General features: G+C 46.1%; 1 protein-coding gene across 16 annotated transcripts in view; it reads left to right on the forward strand.

Annotated features, from left to right (window-relative positions):
* Nucleotides 1-8,075, forward strand: part of LOC105486713 (arf-GAP with GTPase, ANK repeat and PH domain-containing protein 5-like) — a 53,155-nt gene extending 45,080 nt beyond the window's left edge. For all 16 annotated transcript variants that reach the window (XM_071070006.1, XM_071070012.1, XM_071070018.1 and 13 more), the window contains 4 exons: nt 860-960; nt 3,564-3,599; nt 7,223-7,274; nt 7,516-8,075. In XM_071070006.1, the coding sequence (XP_070926107.1) occupies nt 860-960; nt 3,564-3,599; nt 7,223-7,274; nt 7,516-7,644 (318 nt within the window). In that variant the 3' untranslated portion in view covers nt 7,645-8,075. The remainder of the gene's footprint in view (nt 1-859; nt 961-3,563; nt 3,600-7,222; nt 7,275-7,515) is intronic.
* Nucleotides 8,076-18,942: the final 10,867 nt, after the last annotated feature.

The following is an 18,942-nucleotide window of genomic DNA, read 5'->3' on the forward strand; positions in this document are numbered from 1 at the left end:
CCTCCCGGGTTTACGCCATTCTCCTGCCTCAGCCTCCCGATTAGCTGGGACTACAGGCGCCCACCACCACGGCTAGCTAATTTTTTGTACTTTTTAGTAGAGACGGGGTTTTACTGTGTTAGCCAGGATGGTCTCGATCTCCTGACCTCGTGATCCAGCCGCCTCGGCCTCCCAGAGTGCTGGGATTACAGGCGTGAGCCACTGCGCCGGGCCAGAAGCAAAAGATTTTTTAAGTTGTCATCTGTTTTCAGGGTGTGAGAGAATATTTAAGTGATACTGTTTTTATCTTCCACATAAGAAAACAGGACTAGAGAAACCTATGGCTTCCTCGCTTGTTGGTGGCCTAGCAGCCCTGGCACAACAGAGCCTCTGAATCTGAAACACTTGTTTTGTCACAATATCGCCTGAAATAATACATTTAGAATGAGTAATTTAGTAAATGCATTAGTCTTGTAGTCACTGCAATAAAATGCTCTTGTACCAGTATTATTTAATACGTTGTATTTTATCGTAGTAAATAAATCATAGAAATAGAAATTCTTGGCTGCTTTATATTGCTGTAGAAAAAAACAATGAAATCTTATTTTAAACTTTTCTCATGATTTTTAAAGGGAATTCATAAAATCCTTGTTAGGTTTGATGACAGGTACCATATTAAGGGCAGCATTTTATGACCCATATCTTAAACATCGTCTCTGGAAGTTAAGAGCCTCCAATGGGTTCTCTGTAGAGTGCACATGATACCGCACTCAGGCAGTTCATGGAGTGTAAGAAATATCTTAGTGCTTTGTCATTTGACATTTTAACTAAGAAAAAATACACTTTGATAAGTTTAACTTACACTTCCCTTCCCCTTCAGGTATCTACTGTGCGTTTCAGTCAACAATACAGCTCATGTTCAACAATCTTCCTTGATGACAACACAGCCAGCCAGCCTTATCTTACAATGACAGTAATATCGTGAGTACAACTATACTGCCAAGGGATAGATCCCTTTATTCTAAAATTATTTCAGCCGTTTGGTTATCCTCTTCAGCAATCGGTTTAAGAAATTGGAGTCAACTATATATTGATATCCAGATTATATATATTAAGTATATATTAAGTATCAATTTCTCTTTTAATCTTAGATGTCATGGTGGAAGGAAAAATCAGTTAGCAAAGAAACAGTCCCAGAAAAAGTGTATTTTTTTGATGCCTTTATGCCTTGAGACACTGTTGAATGCAGTGAGAAGGATAGGTTCCCTTTATTGAATGTTTTTCATGAAAACTTAGTTGTTCAGTGCATTATAGGCCTAAATCAGTGTGTACTACTTTGGACAGTAGCCTTGGAAGAAGGAACAGCTTTTCCTCTTCTGACACCACAGTATATCTGCATTTGAATTTCTCTCATTGTGCGTGAGCACCTCATGGGCCACAAAGATGTGCTTTGAGAGCACCCTGAGATGAAGTTTATTTTGAAAGGAACAACAACCAACACCAGCACCACCTCCATAAGGACTTTCCAGTGTACATTATTATCATCTCCTTGGGTTATGAGTGTTGATTTTTAGAATACAGTTTGGAAAGTACTAATTTAGAATATTAATGTCTTTATCTTTAATTTTACTTTTCATTCTGTAAACATAACTAGCTTATAAACAATTTTGTTTCAAATGCACTAGCCTTTTTAGCTAATTCAATTGTCAGTAACTTTTACTTCAATTAAAAATGGCAAGTTTACACTCATAATAATGTCACTTTCTTCTCTCCCTTTTAACAATAGTTGTGATGAAATTGTGTTTCAGCAAAAACTGGACTCAAACTCTGTCTCAAGTCCTGAGCTTTGGGACCTGTTGAGTAATCACTAAATGTCTGTAGTCAGCCAAATCTCTGAAATCTTTGAGCACACATACACCAAAACTACTTTGACTAGAGTCCCTGGCTTCTTTGAGTTCAAAAGATTTTGATGTGTTAGCATACAATTCAAAAGTACCTTTGAAGATTAATCTTGCTTAAACAAATTTCATGCTTTTTTCCTCATTATTCTACTTTTTGCAAGTCTACTTTTGAAAGTAAAGTAAGTTTTAATTTGCCATCAGCAAGTTTGAGAAATAATTATTTGGTATATTAACTATTGGTGAAATAAAGGTTTATTAAGCAAATGAATAGGGCAAATTGGCTTCAAGAAAAGATTCTGAAAAATGTTTATCATGAGTCAGTAGTGCAGTGTTGTCAGTGGGATAGGTGGAACTCACTGAGATCACTTATGCAAGGTTTTTTTTCAAAATACAGCTCTGCAAACACATGTATCTTCCCATCTCCACTTTCTGTCTATCTCTAGGCACTGAGAAGCCTTTTAGGAAAATAGGGATGGATGTGAGGCATCTTTATGTGAAGAAAGGCATCCCAGAAGATTCTGATTTTCACCCCAGCTCAATCATTCCAAACTTTGCTGCACATTGAAATCACCTGGGAAACTTTTACCAACAACCTTGATGCCCAGAGTCATACCCAACACTAATTACATTAAAATGTCTCATGTTGAAGATGAGGCCGTTATTAAAGCTTCTCAGGTGATTTTAACTTGCAGCAAAGTTTGAGAGCCACGGCTTCATTTGAGTTTAGGATGAGAAACTGCTCCTATTTGGTGGGATCTTGGGCAAGTCAGTTTTAAGGTTTGTTTCCCTGATCCGTAAAATGAGTGTTGAATTAAATATCATGTAAGGTCATTGGTCCTTTCCAACATGTAACTTTAAATTCCGTGATTTGTGAAATTATTTCAGAAATGAAAACTACTTGAAGCACTATAGACATATCCATCTTACATGCTAATGTTACAGGCTTTTTAAAAAGTGCTAATATTGTGTAGACCTATTAACTAAAATTGAGATTTGCCTTCCCTCAGTTGTTTTGGCCTCATTCTACAAAATTAGCTGGGTGTGGTGGCTCATGCCTGTAATCCCAGCTACTCGGGAGGCTGAGGCAGGAGAATGACTGGAATCTGGGAGGCAGAGGTTGTGGTGAGCCAAGATCGCACCATTGCACTCAAGCTTGGGCAACAAGAGTGAAACGCCATCCCAAAAACAAAACAAAACAAAAAAATTACCTGGGCAGAGTGGTGCAAAGCTGTAGTCCCAGCTACTTGGGAGGCTGAGGCATGAGAATCACTTGAACCTCAGAGATGGAGATTGTGATGAGCCAGGATCGCACCACTGCACTCCAGTATGAGCAACAGAGTGAGACTCTGGGTCAAAAAATAAACAAACACATAAAATAAATCACATGGGACGAACGGTTTTGTGGGTAGAAGAGCATATAATGGGGAAATCTGTTATTATTTATATATTACAATCATCAACAGAAGAACGTCTTCTTAACAGCATATTGCCTCACATTTTGGTTCTTATATTTTTGTGAAAAACCAAGAAATGAAAACAAAGTGCCCTTATGGTGCTGTTCTGAACTAGAAGATTTGAATTTCAGGGCCGCTAGGAGAGTTTCCTCTGCCCCCCTTTTAAAAAATGTCTTCAGGCCTAACAAATGATAACATCTATTGTTATGAATTGTTTTTCCTTCCACAGAGTGACCTTGGAGATACATCATGATAGCACACAAAGGTGAGCTTTTTAGAAACCTGTCTTGTTATTCTAGCTAATTACTTTGCAAGATATCAAGCTCAGTGTTAGGTCACAGCTCTAGACATCATAAGCTGTATTGTGCCTGCTAAAATATTGAAGCAAATTATTTGTGTTCTTTATTCTTTAAGACTCTTAATTCTTAAATGATTGAGCATCTCAAAGAGTGTGTTTATGTTGATTATATTGATATTGACTGTGGTAGAAATAGAAAACTGAGATTTTTTTTCAAAATCTTTTTAGTTTAGATTTCACAGCCTTACCACTGTTGATATTATGAGCTAGATAACGCTTTGTTGTGAGGACTGTCCCGTGCATTGCAGAGAGTTTAGCAGCTTTCATGGCCTCTACCAACTAGATGTCAGTAGTAACCCATGGCCCAGGTTGTAATACCAGAAAATATTCCTTGAGAACAATATTATTAACAGAAATTTTTCACTGAAAAATAACTTTTCTACAATAAAAAGTTGAGTAAAAAGTGTGTCATGTATTTATATTATTTAAAGTCTCTCATGTTGAGCTTAATAGGAGACAACTGGATTCTCTAGATCTTTCTTTCTAATTTGCTTTTAAAAAGCAGTAAGAGGCCGGGTTCAGTGGCTTACTCCTGTAATCCCAGCACTTTGGGAGGCTGATGCGGGCAGATCACAAGGTCAGGAGATGGAGACCATCCTGGGTAACATGGAGAAACGCCGTCTCTACTAAAAATACAAAAACTTGGCCGTGCGCGGTGGCTCAAGCCTGTAATCCCAGCACTTTGGGAGGCCGAGACGGGCGGATCACGAGGTCGGGAGATCGAGACCATCCTGGTTAACACGGTGAAACCCCATCTCTACTAAAAAATACAAAAAACTAGCCGGGCGAGGTGGCGGGCGCCTGTAGTCCCAGCTACTCGGGAGGCTGAGGCAGGAGAATGGCGTGAACCCGGGAGACGGAGCTTGCAGTGAGCTGAGATCCGGCCACTGCACTCCAGCCTGGGTGACAGAGCGAGACTCCGTCTCAAAAAAAAAAAAAAAAAAAAAAATACAAAAACTTAGCCAGGCGTGGTGGCACGCAACTGTAGTCCCAGCTATTCTGGAGGCTGAGGCAGGAGAACAGCTTGAACCTGGGAGGCGGAGTTTGCAGTGAGCTGAGATTGCATCACTGCACTCCAGCCTGGGTGACAGAGCAAGACTCCATCTCAAAAAAATAAAAATAAAAAAAATAAGATGGCTGGGCGCAGTGGTTCACACCTGTAATCTCAGCACTTTGGGAGGCCGAGATGGGTGGATCACTTGAGGTCAGGAGTTTGAGAGCAGCCCCACTAACATGGTGAAACCCGCCTCTACTAAAAGTATAAAAAATGACTGGGCGTGGTGGTGCTTGCCTGTAGTCCCAGCTACTTGGGAGGTTGAGACCGGAGAATCGCTTGAACCTGGGAGGCAGAGGTTGCAGTGAGCTGAGATCTCGCCATTGCACCCCAGCCTGGGTAACAGAGGGAGACTCTGTCTCAAAAAAAGAAAAAAAGCACTAATAAGATGACCTAACCTCATATAAATATGTAGCTGGTAAAAGGTGTATTTTTAAAGTTTTCAGGCAGTTATGGGTATTCTTTAATACTAAATCAAAACTTCACAAGTGCTAGTTTCTTAAATTAGTTACAGTGGCATTTTCCATGTTAATAAATGTATTCCATCAGTACTCATTGATCTTTGTTGCACATTAAATGGATCTTCCCCCCCATACTTGCATTTATAATGTTATGCATTAGTTACTTGGAATATATTGGTTTACGTTTTATTATGTCAAAAATCACTTTTAGTTTAACCACCAATCTTACTTTAAAACACCTTTAACTATTGAAAAGCTGTCAAGCCTAGTAGCAGGAAGAAGTTTTTCAAAGTCCTCAGGAAAGCTTACATTTTATCATTGGGAACAAATACTTATTTTCCTTGAAGGGACAACCTCTCCATTTATTTTTGAGAATGATAGTTATACTTCTTTTTTTAGACTGAGTCTCACTCTGTCACTTGGCTGGAGTGCATTGGCATGATCTCAGCTCAAGCAATCCTCTCACCTCAGACTCCTGTGTAGCTGGGACCACAGATGTGTGGCACCACGCCAGGCTAATTTTCTTGTATTTTTGGTAGAGACAGGGTTTCGTTATGTTGCCGAGGCTGGTCTCAAATTCCTGAAGGAGCTCAAGCCATCTCCCTGCTTTGGCCTCCGAAAGTGCTGGGATTTTACAGGCATGAGCCACAGCGCTGGTCTGGTTGTACTTGTAAATAAAAACAATGTTCTGTGAAAAAATTGGTTGTTCAGTTCACAATTAAATCATGAATTATTTAAAAAACAAAACAAAACAAAAAAACAACAACCATACTGCAGTCAGCAGAAGCACTTCTTGTTAACTTTTCACTTATTCAGAATATTAAGGAGACATATCAAGATTTAATAACATTAATTTTTACTGCTTCATCAAAGACATTCTTAAGTAATTCAGGCTACCTTTTTTAACTGCGGGGGACAGTAAAGAATAGAGTGACTACTAATGTAATTGGTACCACTGCCTTGATTTATGCTGAGAAACCAGCAGTTTTACCCATTTTTACTTTTATACAGTCATGGCAAGTGTCAACGAAAAAGCAGGCAATGACTTTGTATTACTTTTACAAATTTTTAAAATTTTTAATCAGCTTTCTCAGGTTTAATTCGTATGAATCAGAACAGTGTTGGCCAGGCACAGTGGCTCAGTCCTGTAATCCCAGCACTTTGGGAGGCCGAGGCGAGCGGATCACCTGAGGTCAGGAGTTCAATAGCAGCCTGACCAACATGGTAAAACCACATCTCTACTAAAACTAAAATATTTAGCCATGTGTGGTGGTGGGCACTTGTAATTCCAGCTACTCAGGAGGCTGAGGTAGGAGGATCACTTGAACCTGGGAGGCAAAGATTGCCATGAGCCGAGATCGCGCCATTGCACTGCAGCTTGGGCAACAAGAGTGAAACTCGGTCTCAAAAAAAAAGAACAGTTGGCCTCTTAGGCCTTCTGGAAAGGGTCTTGGGGATCCCGAGAGGTCCACAGAGCACATTTGGAGAATCACTGGTTTATCACACAGGCACAATGCATTAGCTTTACAAAGTTTAAAGTTCATCAAAGACTGGCCTCTTAAAAAGGCAGATGAGTTTTTAATTCAAACAACAGAAAATACATAAATACATCATGAGACTATACTACAGAGAACTAAAGAGAAAGGAAGCTAGGAAATCTGAATCACGTTTACATTTATTAAAGTTCATCACTACTGCTTTGTAAAACATTCTTGTGTTTCAGTGTGTGGTTAGAAGAGTGAAAATATATTTGGTTTATTGCCATCACCTGTTAGGGAGAGTCAATACTTATGGGCACTTCTGACTGGTTATCATGTAAAAGACTTCACAGTACAGGACATGAAGTGCTGAGAAAGAAGTAGTCAAGAAACCCTCTGCAAGTCAGGATCCAGGAGAAGATTTCGTAAAAACTGCTTTGGTAAACACCAAAGCACACAGGAGGCAGTATTTTACTAAACGGGTATTATACTAAGATATTAACAGTTTTTGAAGTAATGCACACTCTTATTTTATAGAGATGCAGATGGATCTTTGAGCGTATGTGATGAAGAGTTATACTCATTTACAGTAAGTGGCACTTTTATTGAGATTGTATTTTCATCATACACTTGTATCTGTTTCATGCTGAAATCAAAGGCATCTTTTTAAAAATCTTCCCCATTTCATGTTACATTTAGTCATCTTAAATGTTGTAAAAAGAATGTGCTGGAATAAGAACTGATCTGCAGCTCTGTTTAGTGAGCTAGTATGAGTAAATATACTACCCAAATAACAGAAAATGTATCTTTTTTTTTTTTTTTTTTTTGAGGTGGAGTCTCTCTCTGTAGCCCAGGCTGGAGTGCAGTCATGTGATCTCGGCTCCCTGCAGGCTCTGCCTCCCAGGTCCCTGTTCAAGCAGAAACCTGAACCAAGTGAACAAGTTCAACATCATCAGTAAGAAGAACTATCAGTGCCATAACTCTGATGGAATGCACGGGGAAGGATTCCACATCATTTTTGTACTGTAATGGCCAAAGGTGCATAACTTCAGTCCAATCATGGAAATACATCAGACAAACCCAAATCGAGGAACATTTGACAAATACTGATCAATACTGGTTCAAAGTGTCACGGTTAGGAAAGATAAGGAAAGACTGAGAAACTGTCACTGCAGTCCTACAAAATGGCAAGAGACTAAGAAATAACTAAATGCCCCGTGATCCTGGGTGGAATTTGTGAACAGAAAAAGGACATTAGTGGAAAAAGTGGTGAAACTCCAGTAAGGACTTTAGTTTAGCTAATATGTTCATTTTAAATTAGTTAAATAATTTAAATATGTTTAAACATTATTGAAATGTATTTAAATTAATAAAATTGGTTATTTTATGAGATAATTTTAATCTAGTTAAATATGAGAATGTGGATTTCCTTGTTCTGACCGCCGTACTGTGGTTATCTATGAGGTGAACATTCAGAGAGGCTGGGGGAGGAATAAATGGAAATTATACTATTGAGTTGGAAGAGAAACCTACCCCATCAGTCACGAAACCCTCACATTCACGGCAGTGTGTCGGAGGTTCCAATATGAATGGCTTTTCCCAGATGTCAGTGCGAGGTCCCTGTGGAGGGAGTGGGGCTCCCTGGGAATCTAGTGGAGAGCATTCGGGGCTCCCTTCCTCAGGAGCCTGCCCTTCCTGCACAGAAGCATCAGCCTTACCTCTGTAGCACTGCTCCTCTGCCTCTCAGAACCCACTCGGCTTCAGGCGGTTTCTACTGCCAGCCTCCTTTCCTGGATACAGCCTCCAGGAACTCAGCCCTGCCTTCCCAAGTGTTCCCACCTGTCTTGGGAAGGGATGCTCTCAGATTCTGCACCCCTGGACTTCCCCGGGCAGCACCTGCTCCTTCATTCTTCACTTCTGCAGCTCTCCGTTCTCACTCTGAGGGTCCTCTCCTCCTGGGAGTGTGTGTTGCTAGCAACAGTGAAGATCCCCCCCGCCGGGTCGCCCCCCATGCCCTGTTCTTCTGCACTTCCCTGGCTTCCTGTGTTGGTTCTGCTGGTGTCACCTGCTTTTGGGTTTACGTGGCTTCCCAGCTTCCTAATTACTCTGAAGTTGAGTTTGATGTGTGTGTTGATGATGGGCTTTTTCTTCCTCCTCCTCCTCCTCTTCCTCCTCCTCGGTCTTGTTGTTGCTCCATATAGTTTCCAGAAGGAGAAAAGGGACACTGTAAAATTAAGCTGCTGCAGGCCTAGCACAGTGGCTCACACCTGTAATCCCAGCCCTTTGGGAGGCCAAGGCGGGCGGATCACCTGAGGTCAGGAGTTCAAGACCAGCCTGGCCAACATGGTGAAACCTGTTCTCTACCAAAAATACAAAAATTAGCAAGGATGGTGCCATGTGCCTGTAATCCCAGCTACTTGGGAGGCTGAGGCAGGAGGATCTCTTGAGCCCAGAAGGCAGAAGTTGGCAGTGAGCCGAGACTGTGCTACTGTACTTCAGCCTGGGCAACAAGAGTATCTCTCAAAATAATAGTAATAATAATAATAATAATAATAATAATAATAAAGCTGCTGCCATGTTTCTATCAGACCCAGACATCCCGCAGAGTGAGCTGGAATTCTCTGTTTCTCTGTTTCGTGTCCATACCCACTGGTTCCTCTCTGCCCGCTCCCTCTTGGGCTGCATCACCAGGCTGCCTCGCTCTCTGGCCCTAGTGGAATTCAGACAGTGGGGGATGTCACAGGAGGTGGGAGAGAGAGGAGAGGTGGTTATTCGCTCAGATTCTTCCTTGCTGGTTTGGCAGTGGCCACATCTTTCTACTGATGACTGCAGCTCCTGATGATCCTCCTCTACACCCACAGCTGTCTTTGGGGTCTGCGGACACCTTTCCTGTCCCTCTAGACCCAGGGAGAGAACAGCTCCCCCTCTTGCTGCTCCAGGGCATTCCTCATCTCTCATTGGTTCCCTTAACTCTGTCCACACTTCTGTGAACAGCCCCTTTCCTTAAGTACCCATTCGAATACGTCCTCTGGCTTCCCCTAGGAGCCTGACTGGTACCCACAGGTGGGTGGATGCTGGCGCGCTGCCGGGCCCCTCTTCCTCTGGTGACAGACCAGCCAAGTCTCCGGGACTCTCGTTAGTGGGGGCAGGCGGCGGGCACAGCACAAACTGTGAGCTCAAATCCACAGAACAAAAGTGGGAGAAGACACCGGCAGGATGGACTGCCACAAAACTCTCGGCATTCGTGACGTCTGTCCTTTAAATCACACAAGGCATCATCAGGCTTCAGACATGAGACAGCCTAAGTATTTAAGTACTTCAAATAAATCGTTTTACAGAATTGGTAATTGCTAAGTTGGCAAATTGCTATTTGAAACACTGGCTCTCCTTGACTCAGTGATTCAGCCAGCTAGTCCCTTGCCAAGCTAGTTTGTTGGGCAAATCCCACCTTGAGAATGTATCTGCTCCTGTCAAAGCCAGATTCTCCCTGCCTGAGGCTGGACTTGACCTTCTGACTCAGGATATGCTGACTGGGGTCCCTGGGTCCAAGGGAAGCCCCCTTGGGCCCACTGTGGGCTGGACCTCTTTCACGATGGGGTGGGGGGGGCAGGCCCCACCTAATTCACCCTTGACCTCATCCAGGCAGGTGAAGTTCCCTGCAGGAGTCACCTGAGCCCAGCCCCTCAGACCAGGATCCATCATGGTTAGGAGGATTTGGGGCTATCTCAGGTTCTTTGGCTACAAAGGGGTCCCAATCTTAGGGGTCTGCCCCAGAAGTGGGGCACAGAGGGCCTGCTGGGGCCCATGGGCTGGGCTGGGTGGACGGGGATCTGGTCACAGCAGCAGCAGCTGGAAGGCCAATGGGAGGGCACCAGGGCCTGGGGCCCATGTCTGGTCCTGGGTCTCCCCAGGCCTCTTGTCTTCTCCCCCGTGGGCATTCAGGATCTGTGTCTGGACCCAGCCTTGCCCAGGAGGTCTAGGGCCGTGGTGTGTTGTCATTAGAATCGCAGTGCTCACACCAAGGCAGTGCATTAAATTAGCAGGGCAGGGTCTCATGGGCAGGCACCATGTGGAGGGGGTGGGAAGGGCAGTTGTCCCCAGAGGCTGTAGTGGGCCTGGCTCTGGGCCGGGCAGTGGGCCAGGGTCTGCTGTGTGGCTGAGCTCTGACCACAGGCTGTCTGGGGCTGGTGAGCTCCTGAGAGAGGGGACTGGAGCAGAGTACCCTAGGGTGGGAGCTCACGAGGAGGGGTCTGTGGGGTCTGGAAACCATTCTAGAGCAGGCAGACGACACTTGTCAGGGGAACAGGCATAGAAAGGACCCCTGTGGGGGTGGGGGACACACAGCCTCAGAAAGAACAGGGAAGGGGCTTTGACAGGTCCAGGGAGCATCCCTGAGGTTTCCTAGCACAATTCCCACCAGCCATGTCCCAGGGGTCCCCCTGCCCCCAACCCTCTGCAGTGCCAGCCCAATGCCCTGGGCAAAACATCCTGGACTCTGGCTGTTACAAAGGAGGACAGGGTCATCTGGACCCGCCCGAGCTCCAGGGCCCCGACTTTCACAGCCCCGTCTGGGTCCAGAAGTTCATATGTATATCAATGAAAAATGTGCAGGAATCATATGATTGTTCCCTTTCATAAAGAGGGCCCCTCTAAATTGTTTAAGCCCCGATTCACCCCTGCCCAAAGGAGACAGCAATGGCATGTGTGGGGCCGTGGCCTTGAGACCCAGAGGTCCTGCTGCCCACGATACCCACTGCCCACCCTAGGGGGACTGGCCATAGCCCTGGAGCCCCCAAACACCATGCAGGAATGCAAGAGGGTCTTAGCTCCTGAGTCCCAGGCTGGGAGGGCCCACAGTCCAGTAAACTAATCAAGCTCCGCCACACCCAGGAGAGCAGCTCCGGGAGCCTGCACTGGGGAGAGAGCCTCAGACCCCTGCCCCAGGCGTGCACCCCAGAAGTAGGAGCACGGGAACACCTCTCCTTGGCTCCCGGCCAGCCGAAGTCACATCCCCAGCCCTCTGGCTCCAGGCAGCCTCATGTCCCAGTCACTCCTTGGCCCACCTCACTGGTTGGTCAGAGCTCACTGCCCAAGGGCACCTCCCAGCTCCTCAGTGACGAGTGGAGGGAACAGGTGTTTACCAGGAGCTGGCATGCTTTGTCTCAGGGATGATTAGTGACATAGCCAGGAAGGCACGCTATCCCCATTTTACAGATGAGGAAATGGAGGCTCAGGTTGGGCTGGTGACTAAGGGAAGCAGCGTGTGGCAGGTGGCTTGAGGCATCTCTGTCCATCATGAGTGACTAGGGAGCAGCCCTGCCACTCCTCATGCGATGTGCCAGGAGCCAGGGAAGCTGCTTTCTTGGGGATTCTAACTAGGGCCAGAAGCATCTCCCTGAGTGGTGGTGGAGGCCTCTGTCTACTCCTCCAGGACTGCCAGGGGATAGGAGGGCACCGCTGACGTCACAGAGCCTCTAGGGTGAGTGAGCATCAGCTGAGCGGCGCCAGGTGACTACGCTTCTGCTCAGTGCTGTGCCCCCTCTGCCTTGGGCAAGGCACCACCCTGAATGCCCCACCTATCCCATGGAGGCTGCAAACTGCTCTGCAGAGCCAGGGTCTCCAGGAATGGGGAGGACAGTCACCCTCACTCCACTTGTGTTCATGACCCAAAGCACTGCCCAGGTCTCCAGGCCCATAGAACCCCCAAACCCCTTACCGGGCCACACTGGGGACCTTGAGCAGCAGGCTTGGAATCCTAGGCCTTGTCTCCAGGTACATATCCGTGCCCAGGCTTGGGAAGCTTTGGTTTCAGGGGGGCTGGGACTCAGGCCCTCTGCCTCAAGGAAGAGGCATGTCCAGATCTCTCCTGTCCAGCCTCAGCCCTGTTCCCTGCCCCTATCCTTCACGGGGTCCCTGGGACGGGGTTACAGAAGTCTCATGCTGTCAGGGGATGCTGCCACCCCAGTGCCGGGGTGGTTCCGCCCAGCCCCTTCCTGCTGCCGCCCTCTCTGACTCACCTGTCCAGCCTCCTACTGGGCTGGGGCAAGGGCTTGTTGCCCCAGAGTGTAGAGAGGCACCAGAGGCAGCTATAAAAGCATGTTGGGCCAGTCCTCAGCATCCTAGTTGACCACCAGCTGCTGCCACATGATGCTGGGAGGCCTGGGGAAGCTGGCCGCCAAGGGCCTGGCCCACCTCACCGAGAGGGCCACCGAGGGAGTCAGTGAGGACCTGGAGCTCCTTTCTACCTGGGCTGGGGGGATCTGGGGCAGACTGGGTCTGTTGGAGGCGGATCTTAGTGGGCAGGTGAGGACCTGGGGGGAGGCCTTGGCCCCTCAGGAACCCTGGTCTCCAGCCCCACCAGGACAGCACAGACTTGAGGGGTGCAGAGCTGGGGAGGTCTCCTGGGGGCAGGGCATGAGTCTGGATGCTGGGTGAACACTGGCAGCTTGGACCCTTCCCTCTGGAAATCTGGGGAACCTTTCTTGTCAAAACAGCCTATTCTGAATAACCTATGCAGGAAAAGGAAGATGGATTTTTAATCTTACCATAACTTTAAAGCTTCAGAGATTTCTTAACAAGTCACCAAGTCTGATCTGTTCAAAGTCAAAAAGGACATTTTCAATTTCATCCAAGTCCCCTACAGCATGTTTATTTTTATTTGTATTTGTATTTGAAACGGAGTCTTGCTCTGTCCGCCAGACTGGAGTGTAGTGGTGGGATCTCGGCTCACTATAAACTCTGCCTCCTGGGTTCAAATGATTCTTGGGCCTCAGCCTCCTGAGTGGTTGGGATTACAGGTGCCCGCAGCTGTGCGTGGGGAGACCCAGCCAGGCCCCACCCGTGGGTCATCGTGTGAAAAACGGTCTTGCCTGAGTTTGTGTCCTCTTTCTAAATGGCAGCAGACGCGTAATTTGTTTTTGACTCTGCGGATGGTGTGGACCACCTGCTTTAACCACAGAGCATACTGCGTTAGGGCATGGTCTAGATGGTTCTCTCTGTGGAATGGTAAGAAGACAAAGTCGCGAAAGACTATGTGACAGCACACTGGGACAAAATAACATGTAAAATTCTATGTTAAATGTTAAATTGATGTGTGTGAGCTATGAGTAGAACTATGTACAAAGCAAGTGTATATCTCATTCCTTTTAAACAAAATAGATTCTGGGTAGATGAAGGACTTAAATTTACATAAATGAATCTATTAACTTACTAGGAGATAACCATCTTAGCTCAGGCTGCTATTATAAAATACCATAGGCCAAGCGCAATGACTCATGCCTGCAATCCCAGAACTTCGAGAGGTCAAGGCGGGTGGGCCAACTAAGGTCAGGAGTTCAAGACCAGCCTGATCAATATGGTGAAACCCTGTCTCTACTAAAAATACAAAAACTAGGGGGGCATGGTGACACATGCCTGTAATCCCAGCTACTCAGGAGTCAGAGGCAGGAGACTCCCTTGAACCTGGGAGGCGGAGGTTGCAGTGAGCTGAGATTGCGCCAGTACACTCCAGCCTGGGTGACAGGGCAAGACTCTGTCTCAAAAACAAAAACAAAAACCGTAAACTGGGTAACTTAGAAACAACATAAATTCATTTCTCACACTCCTGGAGGATGGGAAGTGCAAGGTCAAGGCACTGGCAGATTTGGCATCTGGTGAGGGCATCTTCCTGGTTCGTGGCTGGGCCTAGCTGTGTCCTCACATGGTGGGAGGAGCTAGCTCTCTGTGGTCTTTTTTATGTGGGTGCTAATTTAACCTCTCAAAGGCCGCACCTCTGAATACCATCACATTAGGACTGAGGATATCTTTTTTTTTTTTTTTTTTTTGAGACAGAGTCTCGGTCTGTCGCCCGGGCTGGAGTGCAGTGGCCGGATCTCAGCTCACTGCAAGCTCCGCCTCCCGGGTTTACGCCATTCTCCTGCCTCAACCTCCCCAGTAGCTGGGACTACAGGCGCCCACGACCTCGCCCGGCTAGTTTTTTGTATTTTTTAGTAGAGACGGGGTTTCACCGTGTTAGCCAGGATGGTCTCGATCTCCTGATCTCGTGATCCGCCCATCTCAGCCTCCCAAAGTGCTGGGATTACTGGCTTGAGCCACCGCGCCCAGCCAGGACTGAGGATTTCAACATATGCGTTTTGAGGGGGAAGACATCATAAACATTTAGACATAGTAATAACATAAGAGACTTTGGCCTAATCTTGGAGAGGGGAGAATCCTTAGAACTATGACAAAAAACAAAAAAAAAAAAACAAACAAAAAAAACCCAAACAAACAAACAAAAAAAAGCAGCCATAAAGGAAATACTAAGTAAATTGGACAATACAAAACTTCGAAATTTTCTGTAGCCAAAAAAAAAAAAAAAAACAACTATAAACCCAGCCAAAAGAAAAATCACAAACTAATGAAAAATATGTGTAATAAAAATGATAATCCAATATAACAACCCAATATAAAAATGGCCAAAAGACATGAGCAGGCATTTTCCAGAAAAAAGGACAAGCAGGCAATGTACCCATGAGATGCTCAGTCTCACTCACAGTTGAAGAAATACAAGTTGTTGGGGAAATTAAAACTAAATTCAAATTCATTCTGCCAGGAGTCCTGCTGCCCTTGGTCCTGTCGGGCCACCCCAGGGACTAATCCATTAAGATAGCCACATCCCACAGGCCACTCAAGAGGACACAAGTTCAGCAGGTGGATCACTAGGACATTCTTCCTCTTTCTTTCCAACAGCCATTGCTGAAGCCGTAAAGAAAGCCCAAGAGTCGGGACAAAAAGATGAAGGAAGTCACTGAGACAGTGACCAACACAGTCACAAATGCCATCACCCATGCAGCAGAGAGTCTGGACAAACTTGGACAGTGAGTGCACCTGCTACCACGGCCCACCCTTCCCGAGTCTCAATAAAAAGTAGTGAAATGAGTACATCGAGCCCTGGATTTATTCCCATTTGGATAGAAACACTAGGCAAAGTATTTTCTTGTTGATAGAAAATATTTTACATATGTATGGAGTATATTTGAGTATTTATTGCATGCACAGATTGTGTGGTGATCAATCAGGGTGCTTAGGGTGCCCATCACCTTGAACATTTGGTATTACTATGTGTTGGATACATTTCAAGTCCCCTCTACTAGCTACTTTGTTTTTTCGTGTTTGTTTTGAGACAGAGTCCTGCTCTGTCACCCAGGCTGGAGGGCAATGGTGTGATCTTGGCTCACTGCAACCTCTGCCTCCCAGGTTCAAGCAATCTCCTGCCTCAGCCTCCTGAGTAGCTTGGACTACAAGCGCAGGCCACCATGCCTGGCTAATTTTTTATTTTTTATTTTTTGTATTTTTAGTAGAGACGGGGTTTCACCATGTTAGCCAGGCTGGTCTCGAACTCCTGACCTCAAGTGATCTGCCTGCCTGGGCCTCCCAAAATGCTGGGATTATAGGCATGGGATACTGTGCCTAGCCTTCTAGCTACTTTGAAATATACAATACATTGCTGCTAAGTATAGTCACCCTACGTGAAGTATTTTTCAACAGAAACCCTTTGCATGTCCCCCTTGTCTCCTCTGCTGAGGCGGACACTGGCATTGGGGCCCCGCTGCTGGCTGGATAGGTCCCCATGATGAATCAGATGCTTCTCTCTCATGCTAAGATCTTTCATGTTAGGAAGGGGCTCTTCTGGATGAATAGTGTCTGTGCTATGTTTCCTAAAAACCTGTTTCCCCAGAAACTATACATAGCTTTCAGCCACCTCAGTGTTTCAAGAACACGCTAAGGGGGGACCCTCATTTGTCTTGCATGTTTTTGTATTTTTCTTGAGATATTCTTGCAGAACTCAGGGCAGATAACAGACCAGCTTGATGAAGAATTTAGCAAGGCAGGCCCCCACTGAGCTGCTTCCTGTTCTCCCAGAGCTCAGATAAGCATTTCTGCTGGATAGTTACAGAATCTGGTCAAGGAGAGACTGAGTCACTGCTCAGTCATCCTAGAAGCTGCTGTTGATTTTTTCTTTTCTTTTCTTTTTTCAAGATGGAGTCTCGCTCTGTTGCCCAGGCAGGAGTGCAGTGGCATGGTCTTGACTCACTGCAACCTCCACCTCCTGGGTTCAAACAATTATCCTGCCTCAGCCTCCTGAGTAGCTGGGACTACAGGCACCCGCCACCATGCCCAGCTAAGTTTTTGTATTTTTGGTACAGACGGGATTTCATCATGTTAACCAGGATGGTCTCGGTCTCCTGACCTCATCATCCGCCTGCCTTGGCCTCCCAAAGTGCTGGGATTACAGGCGTGAGCCACCGCACCTGGCCCAGAATATTTATGCAGAGACTGATGTCAGGGCTACGTGTTGATAGTGGGTAGTAGTGGGCAGATGCCTGGCTCTCTCTCTTTCTTCTCATGAGCAAGTCAGTATCATACAGGTTAAATATATCTTTAAGTAGCATTTAACCTAAAAAAATTTTTTAACATAAAAAGAGAAATAATTTATAAAAATATTGCATCCCCTATTTATCTTGCTGGAAGCTATTTGTTCTTAGCAGAAATAAGAAGAAAAGATGTTTTGCTTAAAAAATAAGTGAGTTTCTCACCCTATTTCTGGATCTCCTCTAGAATTGGCCTCACAGTTTGTGAACAGCCCAGGAATAGCCAGTGTTTTAGCTTTGGAACGTTTGCCACTTTCCAGCTACAGCTGGATTTTATATCTTGGTTTGGTTCCTGATGACTTTCAAATTCTCCTGATCCAAACGCAAGCACAGAAGCACGAGCACATTGTTGGTGGCAGTACAGACTGAAACACCCTCTTTGGATGGCAGTGCCTCACACAGGACTTTATTCTCCAGGTGTGCACAGGTACACACAGGTGCCCAAAGGATAAACACACAGATTTATTGTGGCATAATTGTTTTACCAAGCGATTAGAAACATCCTAGAATGTTAACCAAGTCAAAAAGGTTTACTCTGCTTATTAGGTTTGGTGTACAATATGGAGGTGACATCTATCACTTCCAGTGTATTATAGATACTTTAGCTCGAAAAATGAGACCTGTACCTACATGGACACCAAAAGGGACTGGTTAACGAATATTGCATATACAGGGGTGTGGGGCGGCTCTGGGGCCAGGGATGACCGTGACCGTGGTTGTGGTAGCTCCAGGACAAGTACATGGACCCCAGGAAGCGCTGTGAAATGGGCTGGCTCTGGAGCCAGCCAGGGGGACAATTGCAACAGATGCTCAGAAGCACCACTGGAAGCTCAGATGTGGGCGCCCCAGCCAGAAGCAGAGAGGGGTACAGAGAAGCTACAGAGAAGCCCTTCTGATGGGCCAGGGAGCAAGCGGACTCCTTCCAGGCTCCAGGAACACCAAGAAGCAATGTGAAACCTGTTCATGAGAGGAGTCAGGAATGCCTTCGACCGAAGAAACGAGACCTCCCGGTGACCAGAGAGGATATAGGGAGAACTACCAGCTGCTCCACTAACCACACACCCTCCAGTGATGCCTCTGAATGCTCCCGAGGGGTTGTGGTGGCCGAGCCGAGCCAGGCAGGAGCCGGAGTCAGCCGGGGGGGTAATGGAGCTGAGGCCATCACCAGTCTGACAGTGAACCAATATGGCATGCTGTATAAGTGACTATGCGGCCTGCCACCTTCTCACCAACTGGCCTCCCATCTGTGTTGAATATGAGCCCCTTACCCCCAGAAAAAATAAATTGCATATACAGTTGATTAAATGGAATGCTCCATGGCTATTAGGGATGATGAAAAAGGGCTGGGTGCAGTGCTGACGTCTGTAATTCCAGCACTTTGGTAAGCCGAGGTGGGCAGATCACCTGAGGTCGGGATTGTAAGACCAGCCTGACCAACATGGAGAAACCTCGTGTCCTCTGAAAATACAAAATGAGCTGGGCATGGTGGCTCACACCTGTAATCCCAGCACTTTGGCAACCGAGATGGGATGATTGCTTGAGTCCAGGAGTTCAAAACCAGCCTCTCTCCAAAAAAAAAAAAAAAAAATGTACGTATTTATTTTTGAGACAGGGTCTTGCTCTGTCACCTAGGCTGGAGTGCAGTGCCATGATCTCCACTCAGTGCACCCTCCACCTCCTGGGCTCAAGCGATTCTCCTGCCTCAGCCTCTCGAGTAACTGGGATTACAGGCACCTGCCACCACACTTAGCTAATTTTTGTATTTTTAGTAGAGACGGGGTTTCACCATGTTGGCCAGGATGGTCTTGAACTCCTGACCCCAAGGGATCTGCCCGCTTTGGCCTT

This window comes from Macaca nemestrina, chromosome 9, assembly GCF_043159975.1.
Source record: "Macaca nemestrina isolate mMacNem1 chromosome 9, mMacNem.hap1, whole genome shotgun sequence".
NCBI classification, from domain to species: Eukaryota; Metazoa; Chordata; class Mammalia; order Primates; family Cercopithecidae; genus Macaca; species Macaca nemestrina.